The 17568-nt window shown below is 41.0% G+C and overlaps 1 protein-coding gene across 15 annotated transcripts in view; it reads right to left on the bottom strand.

Moving 5' to 3' along the window:
- LOC119907632 (cytoplasmic dynein 1 intermediate chain 1) overlaps positions 1–17568 on the bottom strand; it is a 55569-nt gene that overhangs the window by 16072 nt on the left and 21929 nt on the right. For 10 of the 15 annotated variants that reach the window (XM_038725358.1, XM_038725356.1, XM_038725363.1 and 7 more), the window contains 5 exons: positions 17418–17513; positions 15455–15620; positions 14034–14133; positions 13693–13818; positions 483–629 (listed from right to left, as the gene is read on the bottom strand). In XM_038725358.1, coding sequence (XP_038581286.1) covers positions 483–629; positions 13693–13818; positions 14034–14133; positions 15455–15620; positions 17418–17513 — 635 coding nt within the window. The remainder of the gene's footprint in view (positions 1–482; positions 630–13692; positions 13819–14033; positions 14134–15454; positions 15621–17417; positions 17514–17568) is intronic. The other 5 variants (XM_038725357.1, XM_038725364.1, XM_038725361.1 and 2 more) reach the window with 1 other exon arrangement.

Genomic DNA, 17568 nt, shown 5'->3' with positions numbered 1-17568 from the left:
ATAATTTTTTCATAAAAAAAAGGGGAGTGTTGTCATTTAGGTCAGAGCTTATTTCCCCAGGACTGCAACTAACAATTATTTTCATTATTGATTAAACCTGTGATTGTTTTGTTTTGTTTTTTTTTATAAATCAATGAATCGTTCAGTCTATAAAGTGTCAGAAAACAGTAAAAAATGCCCACCACAACCAAAATATTTAACTTACAATCTTAAACTTCAGAACATTTTCTCATTTTAGGGGCAGGACCTAGAAAATAATTGCCATATTTGCTTGGTAAATGACTTAATGGATTACTGATAACTGATAATCAAAAATGTAATTCCTTTCCCTCGATCAACTAAACCAAAAACCAAACAATGCTTCTAAAGAAATTTTGGGAAGTTTTTCTGTAAATGTGCCGAAGCTGTGTGCCGACACTCTACCACTCTTTGTTGTATTGGACTTTAACTGTATGTCATATTGATAATGGAGCCAGTCTTACAGTGTGTGCAGCAGCAGACAGAGGGGTCCTTTGGACTGGGGTCCGACGGTGACTGCGGTTGTCCCACAGGACGATCTGTCCCGAGTAAGTCCCCCCCACCACCAGGTTGGGATGAAACCTGGCAAAGCCCACAGATACTACGGGAGACTGAGGAAGGAGAAAGAGAGAGAAGGGGAGAGGATAAGATAGCAGAATCGCTGCATATTATTCTGGTTCATATTATTTTCTGGGAACATTTCTGGAAAATATATATTATCATGAACCGACCGAACGAGGAACATGATGAGAGACAGAAATCGTTTCACCAGATGAAATGGGGAGACAAGACAGCAGACAGTGAGGAAAGAGCAAAAACCAAGAAAGATATGAAGCAAAAGCAGCAACGCTAGACGGAGCACGAGTGGGAACGAGTGATCAAGGCAGCGTGATGGGTGGCAGACGTGGGGAGATAGACGGAGAGGGAGATGATGAGTTTGGCTACGGTGAGGGTCCGCTGAGGAGAGGAGAGAGGGCTGACGCTGGGACGGAGACCAGACAATGAGGGGAATTGTAGTCCTCTTTCCCCCAGCCGTTTCACATTACAGCATCAAAACCCCAGCAGCCACTAGAGCGCTCACTGTAGCCTCCATCATGACAAGCGCACCCTTGAACTCCCTCTCTCCCCAGTGCTGTGTTTATTGAGTTTTGGTTCCTCTTCAGTGCTCGTCCCATATGGGCTTCTGCGTGCAGCAGCTAGCCTTCCCTGACCCAGAGCCAATGAAGCATCTGTGCTGTGGAGTTATGAGAAAATGTTTCAGCATCGTAGTGCTACAGGAGGGTAAGTGGTGTTACGCATTGACAAATTCATCCCTCCATCCATCCATCTAGTAAACGAGCATTATGTTGGGAGGAGCAATAATTTATAGGCAAGACAGGGCCAAGAGAGCATTGAACAAGAAGCTCACAGACACACATCACAATTAAAAACACTGAAACTATAAAAACATGCAGGGTGCATTTCGCAAAAGCATTGTTGCCCAATACGGTCGTAGATTTTGTTGGAAGAACCGTCATTGACAGTTTTAGTGTTCCTGAAAGCAGTATGTCAGACGTTTTGTTGTTGGAACAACAGCTCTAAGACAGTGTTTGGAAGCAAAGCTCCTCATTAATAATCAGAATCCTCCCAAATGAATCACTGTATTAACAAGGCAATGAGTGTAAGATTTATGTGAATACATTTCCAGCATAGTATGTATTAAAAATGTTGCAAATGATTGGTGACCTTTTAATTGGTGATTCTATTTTTCAACACCAGTGAGACAGAGACAATGGACAGCATAAGCTTAAAGCGATACTATGTAAACACCGGCCACTGTGGCCACAAGCAGTAATTATGGTATAATGGCAAATGCTAAATCGTTAAGTAAAAATAGCACAAGTAAAAAAACTGGTATCTGTTTCTTCCATATTTATATTTTTTTAAATCTTTTTATGTCAACTGTATGTTTATGTCTGTATGTCTACCACCTGATCGCCATATAGTCATTTCTTCTTTCAGAAGTTACATAGTTATACTTTTATACCCTAACAGTCAAACCACAGTTAAGTGAGTGGCTGTATTGAATTTTGCATTTGGAATATCCCAGCCTTTCTTTCACCAGTTTCTTATAATCTGCGTGTTATTTCATGTGATTGAAGAGATATTACTGAATAACAATTATGTATATTACACTAAACGTAAACATACAAATCAATTCTTTGGGACCACTGAAACCTAAATGTGCAGCATCAAACATAGACCATTCACCCACAGTCACATCATTTGTTCTTGTGTACAGTAGATCAATACAATGATCCTGCTGAACTGAGACAACCTACAAGTATTCAATAGTATAACATTTGTCTTGCTTTTAATTTTTTCTCCCCCTCTCCCTCTGCGTCCCCACCACCACACCATGTGCAAAGCAGCCAAATCCAAACCCCAGTTCATTTTGAAAGGAGACTAGAAAACAAACCAGAGGGAAAGAAAACACTGCACACTCTTTCTCTCTTTTTTTGTTTCTTCTGAGGAGTCACGGCCTCCAGACGAATGGCTCGGGAGTCGCTTCAGAAGTCAAGACTCAAAATAAACTGGACTTTGGTGGTAAAAATAAAGTCGCTCGTCAGCTTGAGACACTCTCCGAAAGTTAATCCACACACATAAAAAGGGATCAGGCATTTAAGTTTATTAGTGGGTATTAGCACACAATAATATTTACATTAAAATATGTGCAAGTTACTCTTAAAAGAATATCCAAACCTGAATTTATTTGGACAATTTAACTAAATATTCCTCACCTGGCCTACGTGTACAGAAACAAAAGGTCTATGTGATAATGTAAAGTAATTAAAATAATCAATAAAATAAGGGTTAAGAGAAAGGATTTAAAAGAGGATATTGAGCTTACCAGTCTGATCTCAGGGAGGTTGTTCCAGAAAGTGTGGGCCCTATCGGAAATGGCCTGGTCACCCTTGGTCCACAGCCTGGATTGTGGAATGGCTAGTAGAGCCTTGGCTGAGCACCTCAGGTTTTGACAAGGAACGCATGTTGTCCGAAGATCTGAGATTTAGTTGGATGTGAGATGTTTTGAAGCACGAGTGTTAGCTGTGCCAGGGCCAAAAATAATTAGCACAGTCTTTAGCAGCAGGGAGTTCTGGGACATCCAACATTTGAGGTCAAGGATGCAGTTGTTGAGTGTTTTAATGTGATCACTGGGGTTAAAGTAGAGGTACAGTTGAGAGCCATCTGCGTAGGAATGGAAGCTCATATCTGTCGAGGTCATGCCCCAGGGTTAACATGTAGAATGACAACAAAAGTGGTCCAAGGAGAGACCCCTGAGGTACCTCGCAGGTCATCTTCACAGAGGATGACCGTGAGTTGCCAATGGCTACACTAAAAGATCGCTCTTGTGAGTTGGAATAAAAACACTTTTAAACAGAACTAGGACTGAACCAGAGATCCGTCCCAACCCAGCATTTCAGACGTTCCAATAAAACCGAACGGTCAACAGTATCAAATGCAGCACTTAGATCTAACAGAACTAAAACTGAACATTTTCCAGCATCAACGGCAAATAGCAGATCATTCATCATTTTAAGGAGTGCAGTCTCTGTACTGTGGTTTGCCCTAAATCCAGACTGAAATATCTCAAAGTCTGTTTCTGTTTAAAAAAAGCGATCAATTGTTCAGCAAAACCTTTTTCTAGAACCTTAGAAAGAAAAGGCAGTCTGGAAATAGGAAAATTGAAAATTTATCAATGTAGTTACGCTCTATAAAGTTTTTTTTTTCCAGAAGTGTTGAACAATTGCATTCTTAAAATAAGCAGGGACAGAACCAGTCAATAGTGACATGTTAATTATGGCGACAATATAGGGACTGACAGATCCATTTACTTCTTTTAGAAATCTCCCATGCAGGATGTCGAGAGCACACGAAGAGTGCTTAATTTTATTAATCGCCTCAGTGTCAATAGACATTGTGTCAAAGGACTCAAAGAAGGCAGCAGTTTTAAAAGAAATTGTTGTGTCCTGTGCAGGAGGAGGATGCTCAAGACTTTGCTGACAAAGAAGGTTAAAAATTCTTCACATTTCTGAGGGGTGGAGTCCATACTGTCTGTGGCACGGTTAATAATGCTGAATGAAACCCTGGAGCTGTGTGGTTTTTCTTCAATAAGGTCCTAAAAGTATCATGCTCTGGCATTTGTTTTTATTTCTCATAGAGTCTCTTAAAATGTCACGGTGCACTATTAGAGGCTTTCCACTTCTGCTCTGCCCTACAACAGTCCCTCTTTAGGTATCTTTTTGGCACGTTTGCTGTCAGTTATACATGGGAGAAAGACTTTAGAGGGATTTTTTTCTACTTAAATGGTGCAATTTGGTCCAGGATCTCGGTGCAAGTGTTAAAGTGTATTAAAAGTATTTAGGATTATGTCATGACTTGACTTGAGCAAATGTCAACTGAGGAAGACAGGAGAGCATCTGTTGAATTGGCTACAGAGGAAGTATTAAAAATGCAAGCGCATACAGGGTTTGGCTTATTAGTGGGCAGATTGTTTTGGACCACATATGTGAACACCATGTGAAAGGACAAGATCAAGGGTGTGGCCTTTGATATGAGTAGGTCCCTGTGACAATTCTCAGAAAAACAATTCAAATTGGTTAGAGATGATAAATTCCTGGCAAATAAAAGATTTGTTGGTGAGAAACCTGACAATGTTTTTTGTAAAAATAAAAAAAAATCAGTTGAGACATGAGTATTAGAAACACAAGTATTAAAAGCATAGACAGCATGAAACCTGCCATTACAAAAAACAGGTATATAAAAATCAGGTGCTTTTAAAAGCTCACTAGGTTGGGAGGGGCCATGCTGAGATGCAGGTCCATTGGTGTTAATAATAGATTCAATAGGCCTAAAGCTGGATAGGCCAAGAGCCCTTTAAGTTTCCAGCGGAACCAAAACTGAAAGCACTTGGCCACTGAGGATGTCAAAAGACTATAGCACTCATACTCAAACACACATAAATGGGTCTGTCTCCAACTTGAACACTTTTAATATCCTAGAGTTTTGGGATGACCTTTACACTCTGTGGTTGTCTGCTGTTTGAACTTTGTTCCCCCTCCATCAGCCTCCATCAGTGGGCTAATAAACCCACACATACATACACACACACACACACACACACACACACGAACACACACACACATATCCTAAATAGGTATACACATACACACACACATGGTTCCACCACAAACATTTATCAGTCTTCAAAAAGAAGGGAAACAAAGCTATGTTAAACCTCTGGAAGAGACAGAAAATCAGAGTGAAGGAAGCATTAACAGTTTCTAACAGCTAAATGTTTATTGATTCTGACTACTTCTTCTTTAAAAGTATAGTTTGACATTTTGGGAAATTGGTTATTGGGAACTTACTTGCTTTCTTGCTGAGTTATATGAGAGGATCAATACCACTCTCACATGTGTCCATTAAATAAAAGGCTACTGTCAACAGCTTAGCTTAGCATAAAGAATGGAAACGGGGGAAACAGCTAACCTGCTCTGTCCGAAGGTAACAAAATTTGCCAACCAGAACCTCTAATACATGTTAGATCTTGTTTGTTAAAACAAAGCCTACAAACAACAGCTTCAAAGCCAGCCTAGCTGTCATGCTAAGATAAATGGCTGCTAGCTGTGGCTACACACTACATACAGAGTTGAGAGTGGTATCGAGCTTCTCAAATCAACATATTTCCCCAAATTTCAAACAATGTCTTTATCTGTTGAAGCTTAATATGTCAAGAAATAGAAACCACAAGACTGCTATAAAAGTGTCATTTCTCATTTGAATTTTAAATATCTTTGTTCTACCCCAGATTGTTCCAATTTGACATTGATGGTACATAACTTTACACATATTAATAGTTATATTTATACTCACTAAAGAAACCTTTATCTCTTTGAACATCCCAGTGAAGACTAATATGACCCTACTTTTACTATTAACACCATCAAAAATGAAAAATAAACACACAAATCCACAAGCATAGGCAGACATAAATAGAAAACATCCCTGCTCTCTTCTCTTTCTTGTCGTTCCACCAGTTATCACTCTAAGTAAACATCTCTACCCCACATGAGTAATGACAAAGGGAATCCAAATCAAATCAAGAGCCCCCTTGATTTGCTCCATATGTTAGTTTAAACTCCTCAGCCCTATCAGTGTCCCCATCTTAAGAGGAAAAATCCTGACAAAACTCTGAATCGCCTCTTTGAGAAACCACAGGTTATGCCATCATTCCCCTCATGTACCGTCAGGCTTAGTGAAAGAGCTACTGAAAATTAGCCCGACTTTGTCCCGATGCACTTTGAGGCGCCTGCCAGCAGCAACTTGGACTTAACATAAAAAGCCACTCTTCCTAAATGCTTCTAATCAAATGTCACATCAGCACATATGTTTTAGGAGTTATATGCCTTTGAAATGTACTGTATGTCATTTAGTGCTGAAATAAAATCAATTTGTCCCGCGCTATAAGGAAGTGTATGATTTAAGCTCAAGGGGAATTGCTTGAGACTCTAAGCAGATTCTCCATTTGGATGTCATGTAGGAAATTAATGACTTCAGTTTAGAGCTGAATTATGGAGAGCATGGTTATGTTTCAGCTGGATTTCTGTAGTATTTCTGTCTACTTTTTACTCATTCATGAGACTTTAATGCCATCAATGACTCAAATTGAGGAAATTTATTTCACAGTGTGTAAACACCACTGTAGGAAACATTTTATGTGTAAAGCTAATATTCTTAAGTAAAGGGAAAGTTCGAAAGGCAAATTGACTTTCTAGCTGAGATTTAAATGACAAGATCAATATCACTTTCATGTCTGTACGGTAAAATATGAAGCTACTGCTAGCAGCCAGCTAACTCAGCTCAGGACAAGGACTGGAAACAGGGGAGAACAGCAAGCCAAGCAACCAACAGAGAGACTACAGGAAGTATCTGGTCCTGGCCTAGAACTCTGGTATTTGTATGTGTTTAACAAATGAGATACAACATGGTCAACTTTAAAGATGCTGTCACCTTTGGACAGAGCCAGGCTAGCTGTTTCAAATCTTTGTGCTAAGCTAAGTTAGCCCTTTGCTGGCTGTAACTTCATACATAGGCATAGTGGTATCAGTTTTCTCATCTCTAACTCTCTGTAAGAAAGCGAATAAGCATATTTTCCTAAAATGTCCAACTTTTCCTTAAATCAAATGCAGCCACACTCCTCCCTTCCCCTGCAGCTCCCCCTTCATTTCAGATTTATAAGTCTGTACATACCAGTCATATGAGCGCCACATCTGTCTAAATAACACCTCGACAGCTCTCGTGTCGACAACACTCCCGCTATGATTGCATCTCCATATCAGGGCTGACTGGATACCGAGCCTGACATTTCATTTCCAAACGCAGAGTGGCTCTGTGGATGGTTCTCCTCTCGCAAGCAGCGCGGGTCAGACACCTGCCAAGACATCTCCTGCCAGCCCACACGGAGAGGATGTGGGGAGTGACAGCTCCCGGAAGAAAAAACAGCGGAGAGAGTCACTTCGGGATAGTGGGCCTGAGATGAATTGTGGAAGTTTTAGAGGGAGACACTCTTGCAGTCAGAACAGTGGGTTTCATTTCTTTCCTGGGGCAAAGTCTGTTGTGTGTTTGTGTGTGTGCACATGAGGGAGAAACTCACACACACAAAGTATCATCTACCATATCTCACACAGGCTCACGAGGCTAAGTGCTTCTGGCAGCCCTTATTATATTAATGGGAAGTGTTCTGTAGAGGATAATACACACATGGTAGGCCGTGATGAAAGATGGCACCCAGCAAGGGATTAGGGTGGTTTGAAGGAATGACAGAGAAAGAAAGCTAGAGAGAGGCGAACACTCCCTCCTTTGTTGCCTCCTCCTCTCTTTCGTTCTTTCCTCGGGCAACAAACTGTTGCTTAAGTCGGCTTTGGAAGGCAGAAATGGAGCGGGAGTGCTATGGTGAAAAGAAATAGGGAGGTGGGGGAGGGCTGATAGGGCACAGCAGATAGTATATCCTCCCAAGTAGATCTACGCTCCATCCCTCCTCTCCTCCCGCCTCCCCCTCTTGCTCACCGCACTCATCTGTTTTCCACTCTGCCTTATCAGGACCAGATGGATCCGACTGTCTGCCCTTGCATCCCCAGTTCTCAACCCCCCCCCACTCCTCCCGACCACCTCTCTCCTCCTTTCTCCCCCTGGCTTCGCTCGTTTATGACACCCCACGGATTTTGTCACTCTGTGGTTTCTGGCGAGGAGAGAGAAATATCAAGCCAAGTCTCAATTTCACCAAGCAAAGAATGAGGGTTTGACGGAGCGAAAGCATGAGGAGGAGGCTGTGGGAACACAAACAGGCCTGTCTCTGCCTCCTAGAGCTCCTTTCCCTTTATTTTCCATATCTTGTTTGTTTGCTTGGCTCATATTTTCGCTTTTGCTGGTTTGTGGCTTTAATGTCAGATTTGTGTTTGTGCAAATATAATGCTTATTCAAATCATACAGTACTCTATTCTATTCCAATATTGAAACTAAAGAGATTTCACACTACAAGTTCCTTCTCAGGACTGTTTTCTAAATGAATGTAATCGCATTTTACAGGATAATATTGCCACATTCACTAAACCCGAGTAACTGAATAGTTTTAGAGAATATAAACAACAGGACAAAATTTGCAGCTGTGTGTATGTATTGTTAGACATTTTTTGATACTGGTGTCAAAACAATACCTCTTTTGATACCTCTCCTTGGTATGGACAGTGTTTTTAAAAGAACTAGTTTAACATTATGGTAAATATGCTACTTTGCTTGTAACTAAAAAATGTAGGTTGAATTCAGATACAACGTGTTAATTAGTGAGCTCCAGAGAAGCTGGTATGCAGATTTTCGCTAGCTGTTTCCCTGTTTCCAGACGTTATGCTAAGCTAACCAGCTGCTGGTTGTAGCCTTATACTTAACGGACAGATACGACAGTGGTATCGATCTTATCATCTAACTCCCGTCAAGCAAGACAATTGGCATATTTCCAAAAACACTTAACTTTTTCTTTAGATCTTCTTGTCCTGACATACCCAGACTCACTTCATACAATACCAATATAGACAGCCTTCGATCACCACAGTCAAAGTTGTATAAAATAATCAAATTTTGCTAAAAATTCAACGCACTGAATTATTTTTTTGCCAGTAGACGTTTCATTCTATTTAATGTGCCACAAATCAAATACAGTCGCACAGTCTTTTCGCCTGTGTTAAGCAAGCAGATAGAAGATTTCTCTGTTAAGCTTTCTGAACACAATACAGCTTCTCTTAAACAAGGCCAGTGAAAACTGTTGTTTTCTCTTTTTAATGCTCTCTGCCTTTGCCCTCCCTCCGACTCTGCTTCTCTTACTCAAACTCTCTGTAAGTGCCAAAGGCCTAGGACCGACACAAGGCAGCAAGATATTAATAAAAATATGACTGAGTCCAATGGAATATGACAGTAGCGGCGGGGGTTGTTACAGGGAGGTGTGTGGTTTGGGGGGTTGAGCAGAGGTTTTAAGTCAAACGGGCCCTTTAATGTGGTGTGACTTTGCCCACTTGAGAGGCTGGTGTGAAGTTACAAGATTGGACCCAACTGAGACGGGGCGATGATGGGTCCAACTGCTGGGATGGCCGTGATGAGGGGAGGCACGCTCAACTGGTACCAGAATCCACATCAGCGGCAGCCCCTATCCTAAAGTACAAACCCAACCCACGCACTGATTGATCACACACTTCCTCCACTATATCACAGATCAATGGCTCCTAAAGTGAGGTCATGAAACTGTCAGGGGTCCTTAAGGGGAATGTACTGAGATACTGTTTAATTGCAGATAAAGTTGATTCACTTTCTAGAATGAAGCAGTTAGAGAACAATGATCTATTTTGTTTGTAACATGCATTTCATGATAATCAAAGAAAAAGGGGCATAAATACCTAGAGATGGGCTGATTGCATTTTTGGCTTTCTTTTTACAAACTATAATTGTCAGCATAAACATTTTTGTAACTTTTATTTAACGTAACATTTCTTTCTTTCTTTCTTAGGATCCCAATTAGCACAAGCATAAGCACTATTATTCCAGGGGTCCATTCAAATGTATGTTCATTGTTTGTAAAACAGTGAATATTATAGTAACTTTCACATTTTCTCCAAAACTGTACCAGGTTACAAGACTTTCTCTCACTCTCACTCACACACATCTCAGTATACAAAGTGCTCCAAGTTAGGCTACTGGACAACTTTTTTTGAACAAATAAAAACTGAAAATGAAAATGATTTGCAGTATAACATAGCTCAGTGTTTCCTACAGTTTGACAGTGCTTTCAATATTTTAGTTTTTATCCCGAGAGCCAAAAACAACAAATATTCAAAAAGTTAATTATCAACATCACAACCAACTGGCCAAGCAAGTAATAAGCTTGAAGGCCACAGTATTCCTGTGAGTGGTTGTAATAAAGAAATGTAAGGTAAATTAATAAGAGCTTAAATATGGGAGGAAAGGATACAGCAAAGCAAGAAGAGAGAGAGATGGAACATTAAATGCATCTCTGTCAGATTTCTGCGACATTTGTTTACTCCACTAGGGAACAACATTTTTCAAACCAGGACCTGTCAGTCTAACTATTGCATTAGAATGCAATATTACAACACAGTTGCATATTGCCAAAAATGTTAAGAGCACAATCCCCAGATTGCACTTGTCTGACACACTGAGACTCCTCCCAAAATCAAACCAACGCCAGCTTTTAAACTTCTAGACGTCAAAGACCTCGACAACACTGCTGCAAAGTAAAATTTGGGTAATTGTTCTTTAAGGACTCATTGTGTAGTGTCCAATGCAAATAAGCAAGACTTTTATAAGAGAGGATAATCCTTCTTATTCTATCTTGCATCAAAATACATCTCAAAAAAGAACAACTGATATTATTTAACCCCAACAAGTAGATTTTTCCATGTTTAGACAAAGAGTTAAATTCTGAATATGAGGTTAAATGTTGTTTTTTGCTTTGCTCATTCACCTAACTGCACACAGCCAGGCATGAAATAAAGAAGCTTGACCTCACCAAAACCCCATCTGAAACATGAAGCCTACTATGAGCCATTGCCTTATACAATAAAGCCCCTGCAGACCCAGACCTCAACCACAAACCCCAACCTCCAATACCGACCCAGCACTGTCATTCTTTTGTATCCTCCAAACACGAACACACACACACACACACACGCCACAGCCTTTACACATGTGTACAATACTCGCGTAAACATGTGCATACACATAGTATTCAGCCATTTACCTATCCATCCACATGATGGCTGCTTCTGTGGGGTAAGACTGTAAAAACAAAAATGAAATACAGTTGTATAGTCTGCTGGGGGCTGCCAACAGCAGCAATGAGCGCCTACCCATGTGTGTGTGTGTGTGTGTGTGTGTGTGTGTGTGTATTTGTGTATGTGCGGAACTGCATCTGCACAGTAAACAGCAAGTGTGTATGATCACAGATGCAAGCTTGAATCTTTTGTTTCTCTAGCTAAGGATGGGAGGTGGAAGGTGAAAAGAAAAATAGGAGAAAGAAGAGACAGAAAGGGGAAGAGGCACCCAGCCCTGTGGTTTTGGGGGGTTAAACGGCAGAACATGCTCGCACATTAAGAGCCATCTGATCCCGCGGCTAACTAGAGAGTCGCAACTGTTTGCAAAAGGCCCCCGCGGAAAGAAAGAGCAAGAAAAAATGACTCCTCCTTCTGTCTAACCACTCCTGTGCTCCTTTCATCCAAATCAAACAGTGACAGGGGAAGTCACGGCTGCTTCCAAATGACGTGCAACTTCTTCGTTCTTTCTATTTTACTCTATCTGCACTGTATCCTCTACTGTTTATACGGGCACTCCGTTTCAAAGTCCCCCAACATTTGCTCAACAATCTATCGTTCTTTCTACGTTTCTCTGTCATTCACATTTCTTTCTCCCCTCATGAAAAGACTATGGCACAGCCCCAGGCCACACTAACTCACTGACCAGCAAGGGGGTGGGGGGGATTAGGGGTAAGTTAGGAAAGTGGGGCACTTGGGAATTTCTGTTCTCTCTCAGTTTGTCTTCTGTCTTTTCTCCACCTCGTATCACTTCATCTTACGCACATATTTCCAGTAAACACTCACTTGAATAAAATCTCTGCATGTGGACTGTGTTTGCAGAAGTGCTTTGTATGTGTAGGAGAATCAAAAACAATGATGATGCTTTGTTATGTTACACATAACCAGTTCTGTGTTTGTGATTGGAGACCACTGTATTCCCCCCTGTATGCAGGATAAGCGGTTGACGATGGATGGATGGATGGATGACCACTGTATTCCAGTGATCTTAAAACCTGAACAGGGTCCACCTCTGTTGTACACATTTGCAGCTGATTGCCCCCTTCTGATCAGCCACTTACACAAATATCCTTGTTCCCAAACGTCTAATGTTCAACGCTGACAATTCACAGATCAGCATGCTCAGAAACCACATTGTTAATAAAGTCAGATGCACTGTACATATTTCCTCAGAGAACCACATGGAAAAACTACTGAATCCTACAGCTACAAGATGCATAGCTGTAATCTATCCATAAGACCACATGGATTTCAGCAGCGGCATAAATTATGGTGCAGTGAAAGAGTGGCGTGCTTTAAAAATCCATTACAGAGCTAGACTTATATGGCAAGCTTCGTATCGAAATATTTGCACGCAGTATGCGGTCTGCAGGAATATGTGGTCCTGCATGTGTTAGAGAAAAAAAAAGAACATGTATTTCCTCTGTTTCAATGAAGCTTGAATGTGAGAGTATGTGTGAGCATTTCTAACATTACGTCTAAGCAATGAGGTGAACGCCATTGACATTAATACTATTACAGGTGTATTTCCACATTTACAGTGATGTGTATGAGGAGGACTTTCAGTTATTGGGAAACACAGCACTGCTGACATTAGACGCAGCATCATTGTGGGTGGGCTAACACAGACATGTGGCAGCAATGGATTAGGAAGTGGTAGGCCACATCATATTACTACCAAGAAGTCTCTATATGGCCTTGCCTGTCTCGTGGGAGCCGTGAAGCCCTCACACCCAATCCTCCCATCCCTTCTCCCCTCCCTCCCTCCTTCTACCGTTTTCTCAGTGTCATTTGCTATTAGCATCACACCCATCAATGGGTTTCTTGCATTAAAACTGGCCTCCGGTGGCAGCGCTCCGCTATAATCCAATCTAGAGAGTGAAATGAACGCATGTGGTGCTGCCTTTCATTTCCCTTTGCTTCACTCTAGAGAAGAGAAACAAGCTGTAGTTCACAGGGCCGATAGTTGGTTTCCTAGATAAAGTATGACAAATTAAGGAAAAGAATGATGGTTTTGAGTGTGAAATTCTGTGCACAAACAAGGAGATAAGAGGAAAGGTAATAGATGTTTTGTTCTTTTATCAGCATGCAGCTTTGTGGCAGTTGCTGGTAAGTTCAAACTTACCACCCAACAAAACAAAGGAAAAAAATAAAAGAGCTAAACTAACTTCTTCTCCACAGTAACCTGCAGTCAAGGCTGCCATCATATTCTTTAGTTTAGAAACATGTGGGAGTTTTGATAAGTGTAAGTACCCAGTACCTGACAGTGAAAGATGTACTCTGGTGTGTTCTTCTTAAATTTGATGTTCCATACTAGGGCAACGCCATCAGGTTCGTGAGGAGCATCTTCATTATTGTTATAGGAGGCAACCAGCAACTCAGGATACTGAGAGAGAGAGAGAGAGAGAGAGAGAGAGAGACAGAGGAAAGGAGGGACGACAGAGGCAGAGAGGGTCATACAATACAGAGATACATACAATAGTGATGCTGAACACCAGCATAATTAGTGCCAAGACTTCAAATTTGGAAACACATAGTTTTGTAAAATAAAAGAAAATCTTCACAAATTCAAAGTGACATTCACAAAGCTGCAGGCCTCACCTGGGGGGACCAGTCAAGGCAGGTGATCACACGATGTTTCGACCAGTGTTCATCATAGAAGAGTCTGCTGAATGACAGGCTGGAGCCGCTACCCAAGTCTCTGAAAAAAGACAGTAGAGATAACGGTCAGACATTATTTTGTGATCAAACCTGAAGACAACAGATTTGTTCCAGTCGAGAGGTACGTGCCGACGTAAATAGGTACCTGCCAAGAAAAAAAAAAAAAGCCATTTGTTGGCAGGGGTCATTTGTGATCACTGATAAGGTACCTTTAATCTGGGTAAGTGTACTAACTATAGTAAGAATTGAGGAGGTGGAGAAGCTTTTTAACCTTAAAGTATTGCTGGGTGGGTCCTTTAACAGCTGACACTAATCACTGACACAATCACTGAGGTGCACTACACTTTACTGATAGCTAAGTGAAATTATATCATAAGTCATATTATATCACATATCATATCATATCATGACACAAATTTACTGAAAGTACATTACTTTAAGTCAAAAATAGTCTTTAAGGACCAAAGCACACCTTGGTTACAAAGGTTTTAAAAAACAGTTGATGTCTTTCTGTGTAACAAATAAAAGAAACGGCGTAGTTGCATAGTTGTTTTTGGCACTGCCGGCTCTACTGAATTGACATCAATTGAGAGAGCTGTCTGAATGGCTGTTAACTCTAGTGAGTCAGTAATTTCAGCCAGCATGTTGCCTGTGGTCAAATCAGATCCCATGCAGATTGTTGTGTCATTGGCCGCTTGAGAGCTTGAGCTGTTTTTTGTTTCCATCTATTCGTCCATGTCAGCTGTGTGAGAGGAAAGCTGACCTTCTGTTGTGGGTCGACTTCTATTTGAGTGCTAATTACAACGAATTCTGTGCACTAATACGTGGAAATTATCCACTTTGTCTGCAATAGTATGGTAGTGGTACTGGTAGTGAAATGTAGGTTATGTCGTTACAATTTCACAAATAGCATGTCTACGGAAAAAAGAAGAGGACTGATGTTAAGCACTGAGCCATGGCCTGTTTTAGACATAATCTCTATTTGACCACAGGCTTGATGCTCCTCTGTGGCTGCCGTGGTCAAAGTTGAAGTGAGCTGGTTAAAGCAGCATTCTTCTATAATAGCAGAGCAGTATACTAAAACAGCTTTGCACTTATGACTCTTATACCTTCAACCAACACTTTGATAACCTCCATTTGGAGGCAGCCCTTCAGAAGGAGTTTTTAACCCCGTGAAAGTGTGACATCAGCAGGAAGACATGTATTTTGAAGAACAAAGGAGCTCCCAGGCCCCTAGAGTGACACAGTGGGCATGAGTCAGTCTCCTAGTTTGTGGCATGCAAGTAAACACTCACATGTGCTCTCACATCCAAACACAGAGACTTTCCTCCTTCCCTACTTCCCCCCTCCTCCCTGCTCACCCCTCTTTGTCCTCCAGGTCCCGGCCGCTGTAGTCAAAGAAGATGTTGCTGTCTTCAGCCAGAGCTCTCTCCATCACCCGGATGCTGCAGTCGAAGAAACTCTGAAACTCGGAGGAGTGCAGGATCTGCTGCCTCTCCTCCTCCGTCAGCTCCCGCAGCACCGAGCCTGGTGGAAGGAACATACGCATAAGGTGTTAGCACTAAGGTTTACAGTTATATTAGTATTTTATAATTATTGATTCATTTCACCAATATAACTATTATTAGTTCTATAAATATATGTTTGAAAGGGAATGTTGGGCATTTTTGCATGAAAAGGAACTTGGATAATTCATCGATTATCAAAGTACTTTATTTCTGGAAAAGGTTTCTTATAACCAATAATACCACAAATAATAATGAACAAAGGGGTCATGGAAATAGATAGAGTGGAATAGTAAAACTAAAAGTAAAGCAGGAGCCCTTTTTTTCTCTCTCTCTCTCAACAAGTGATGAATTTGATAACTTGAAGTGAAAAAACCTGCATTAAAGTAATATAAATAGTAATGGGCATAAGTCGTTGCTGTTTATTATAGGGAGTTGCAGCTCTTTTGTTTTTGCAAATATAGGCCCCCATTGATATTATTTATATATCTTAACAAACATATAATCATGCATTTGAACGTACAGATCATACATAGAAATATTAAGTATTTAGTATTTGATGTGACCTGCAAAATACAGGCACGTTTTAGTTTGGAAATAGCTGTCAAAACCACTGTTGCTCTCAATTACTGTTCAAGAGCCCCAAACTGAGAAATGTCTATTTATTCTAATCAACTGACATTGTGACATTATACTTTTAGTTACTGACAATAGTAAAGATATGTTACTGAATCTTACTGCATATAGTACAGTACATATAGTACTGTCATGTCTACTTCTGCAATAAATATAAAGAGTACATTGTGTGCTTCCGATGTCAGATTAACATTCACTTCATCTCTATCAAAACCAGAATCCCATCCAGGAAATAATAAACTACAAACAGTACCTAATGCATCTTTTCTAATAAAACCCTACAGTAAGAACTTCATAAACAAGAGGAAAACAAAAGCCCTGTGAGCGACCCGCCTCCCTTTGAACGTAATGGCTGCACAGCACGGCGTCCGTTTTTTGAAGTCACTGTCCCCAAGCACAAATGCGATTTTACACACACAAGCACGCACAGACACACATATATCGACCTTTACCCTGCCTCTTGACTTTGATCCCCCTCATCCCTTTGTATTTCTTACGAGTTGTCAGAAAAGACTCAGTGAATCGAGTGGCAGAGATCAAAGGCCAGACCTTCTAATGGGCCAGGATGGAGAGGAGACGGATGACTGTGTGTTTAAAAGTGCGTGCGTGCTTACATCTGTCTGTCTCTGTGTTTGAGTCACAGTTAGTACAGTCAGGATTGTGTATGCATGTGTGGCTGAATATGAATATGTCAACCCATCTGTGTGTCCATCAACTGTTTTTACCAACCCAAAGCCTTTTCTCCTTATTTTACTATATGAACCCTCCGCATACGCATGCACACACACACTTCTCCATTCCTCTTCACTTTGAAGTGTAGTCGGGGGGTCAAGTGACAGGTTTTTAATCAGCACTGACCCCAACATGCCATGGAGCTGATATGCTGGACCCGACTTAACCCCCACCATAACCTACCCCCACCCTTCCATCTGATACACCCACTGACTGGGAGAGGGTGTCACACACAAGTGACCATGTTTCGTGACAGTTTGACCAACAACATGTGAGAAGTCGAGGGAAGAAGGAGACTGGAGGATAAAGAATGGAAAGTTTTGTGTTTGGCACAACAGCTACATAAATTAAGTAAATTTATGCAGGAGGAGATTTACTGAATTTAAGAAAACCATTAAAATGATAATAGCTGAGCATTTTTACTCTTCCATCGTTCATCCATCCTTTGTACCTTCTTTGGTTTCTCTGTTGTCGTCTTCATCCTGCTGCTCCGACTCAGGGCCTGGCTTCACCTCCATCATCTCCTCATCTTCCTCCTCCTCCTCTACTGTGAGAGAGTAAAAAAGAAGGAAAGAGAGAGAGAGCACTCATGTTAATCAACA

The sequence above is a fragment of the Micropterus salmoides genome, unplaced genomic scaffold (genome assembly GCF_014851395.1).
Source record: "Micropterus salmoides isolate LMB-PRFRI ecotype aquatic unplaced genomic scaffold, ASM1485139v1 Ms_hic_scaffold_17, whole genome shotgun sequence".
NCBI classification, from domain to species: domain Eukaryota; kingdom Metazoa; phylum Chordata; class Actinopteri; order Centrarchiformes; family Centrarchidae; genus Micropterus; species Micropterus salmoides.
The sequence above is the reverse complement of the archived record's forward strand: the minus strand, read 5'-3'. Positions and strand labels throughout refer to the sequence as shown.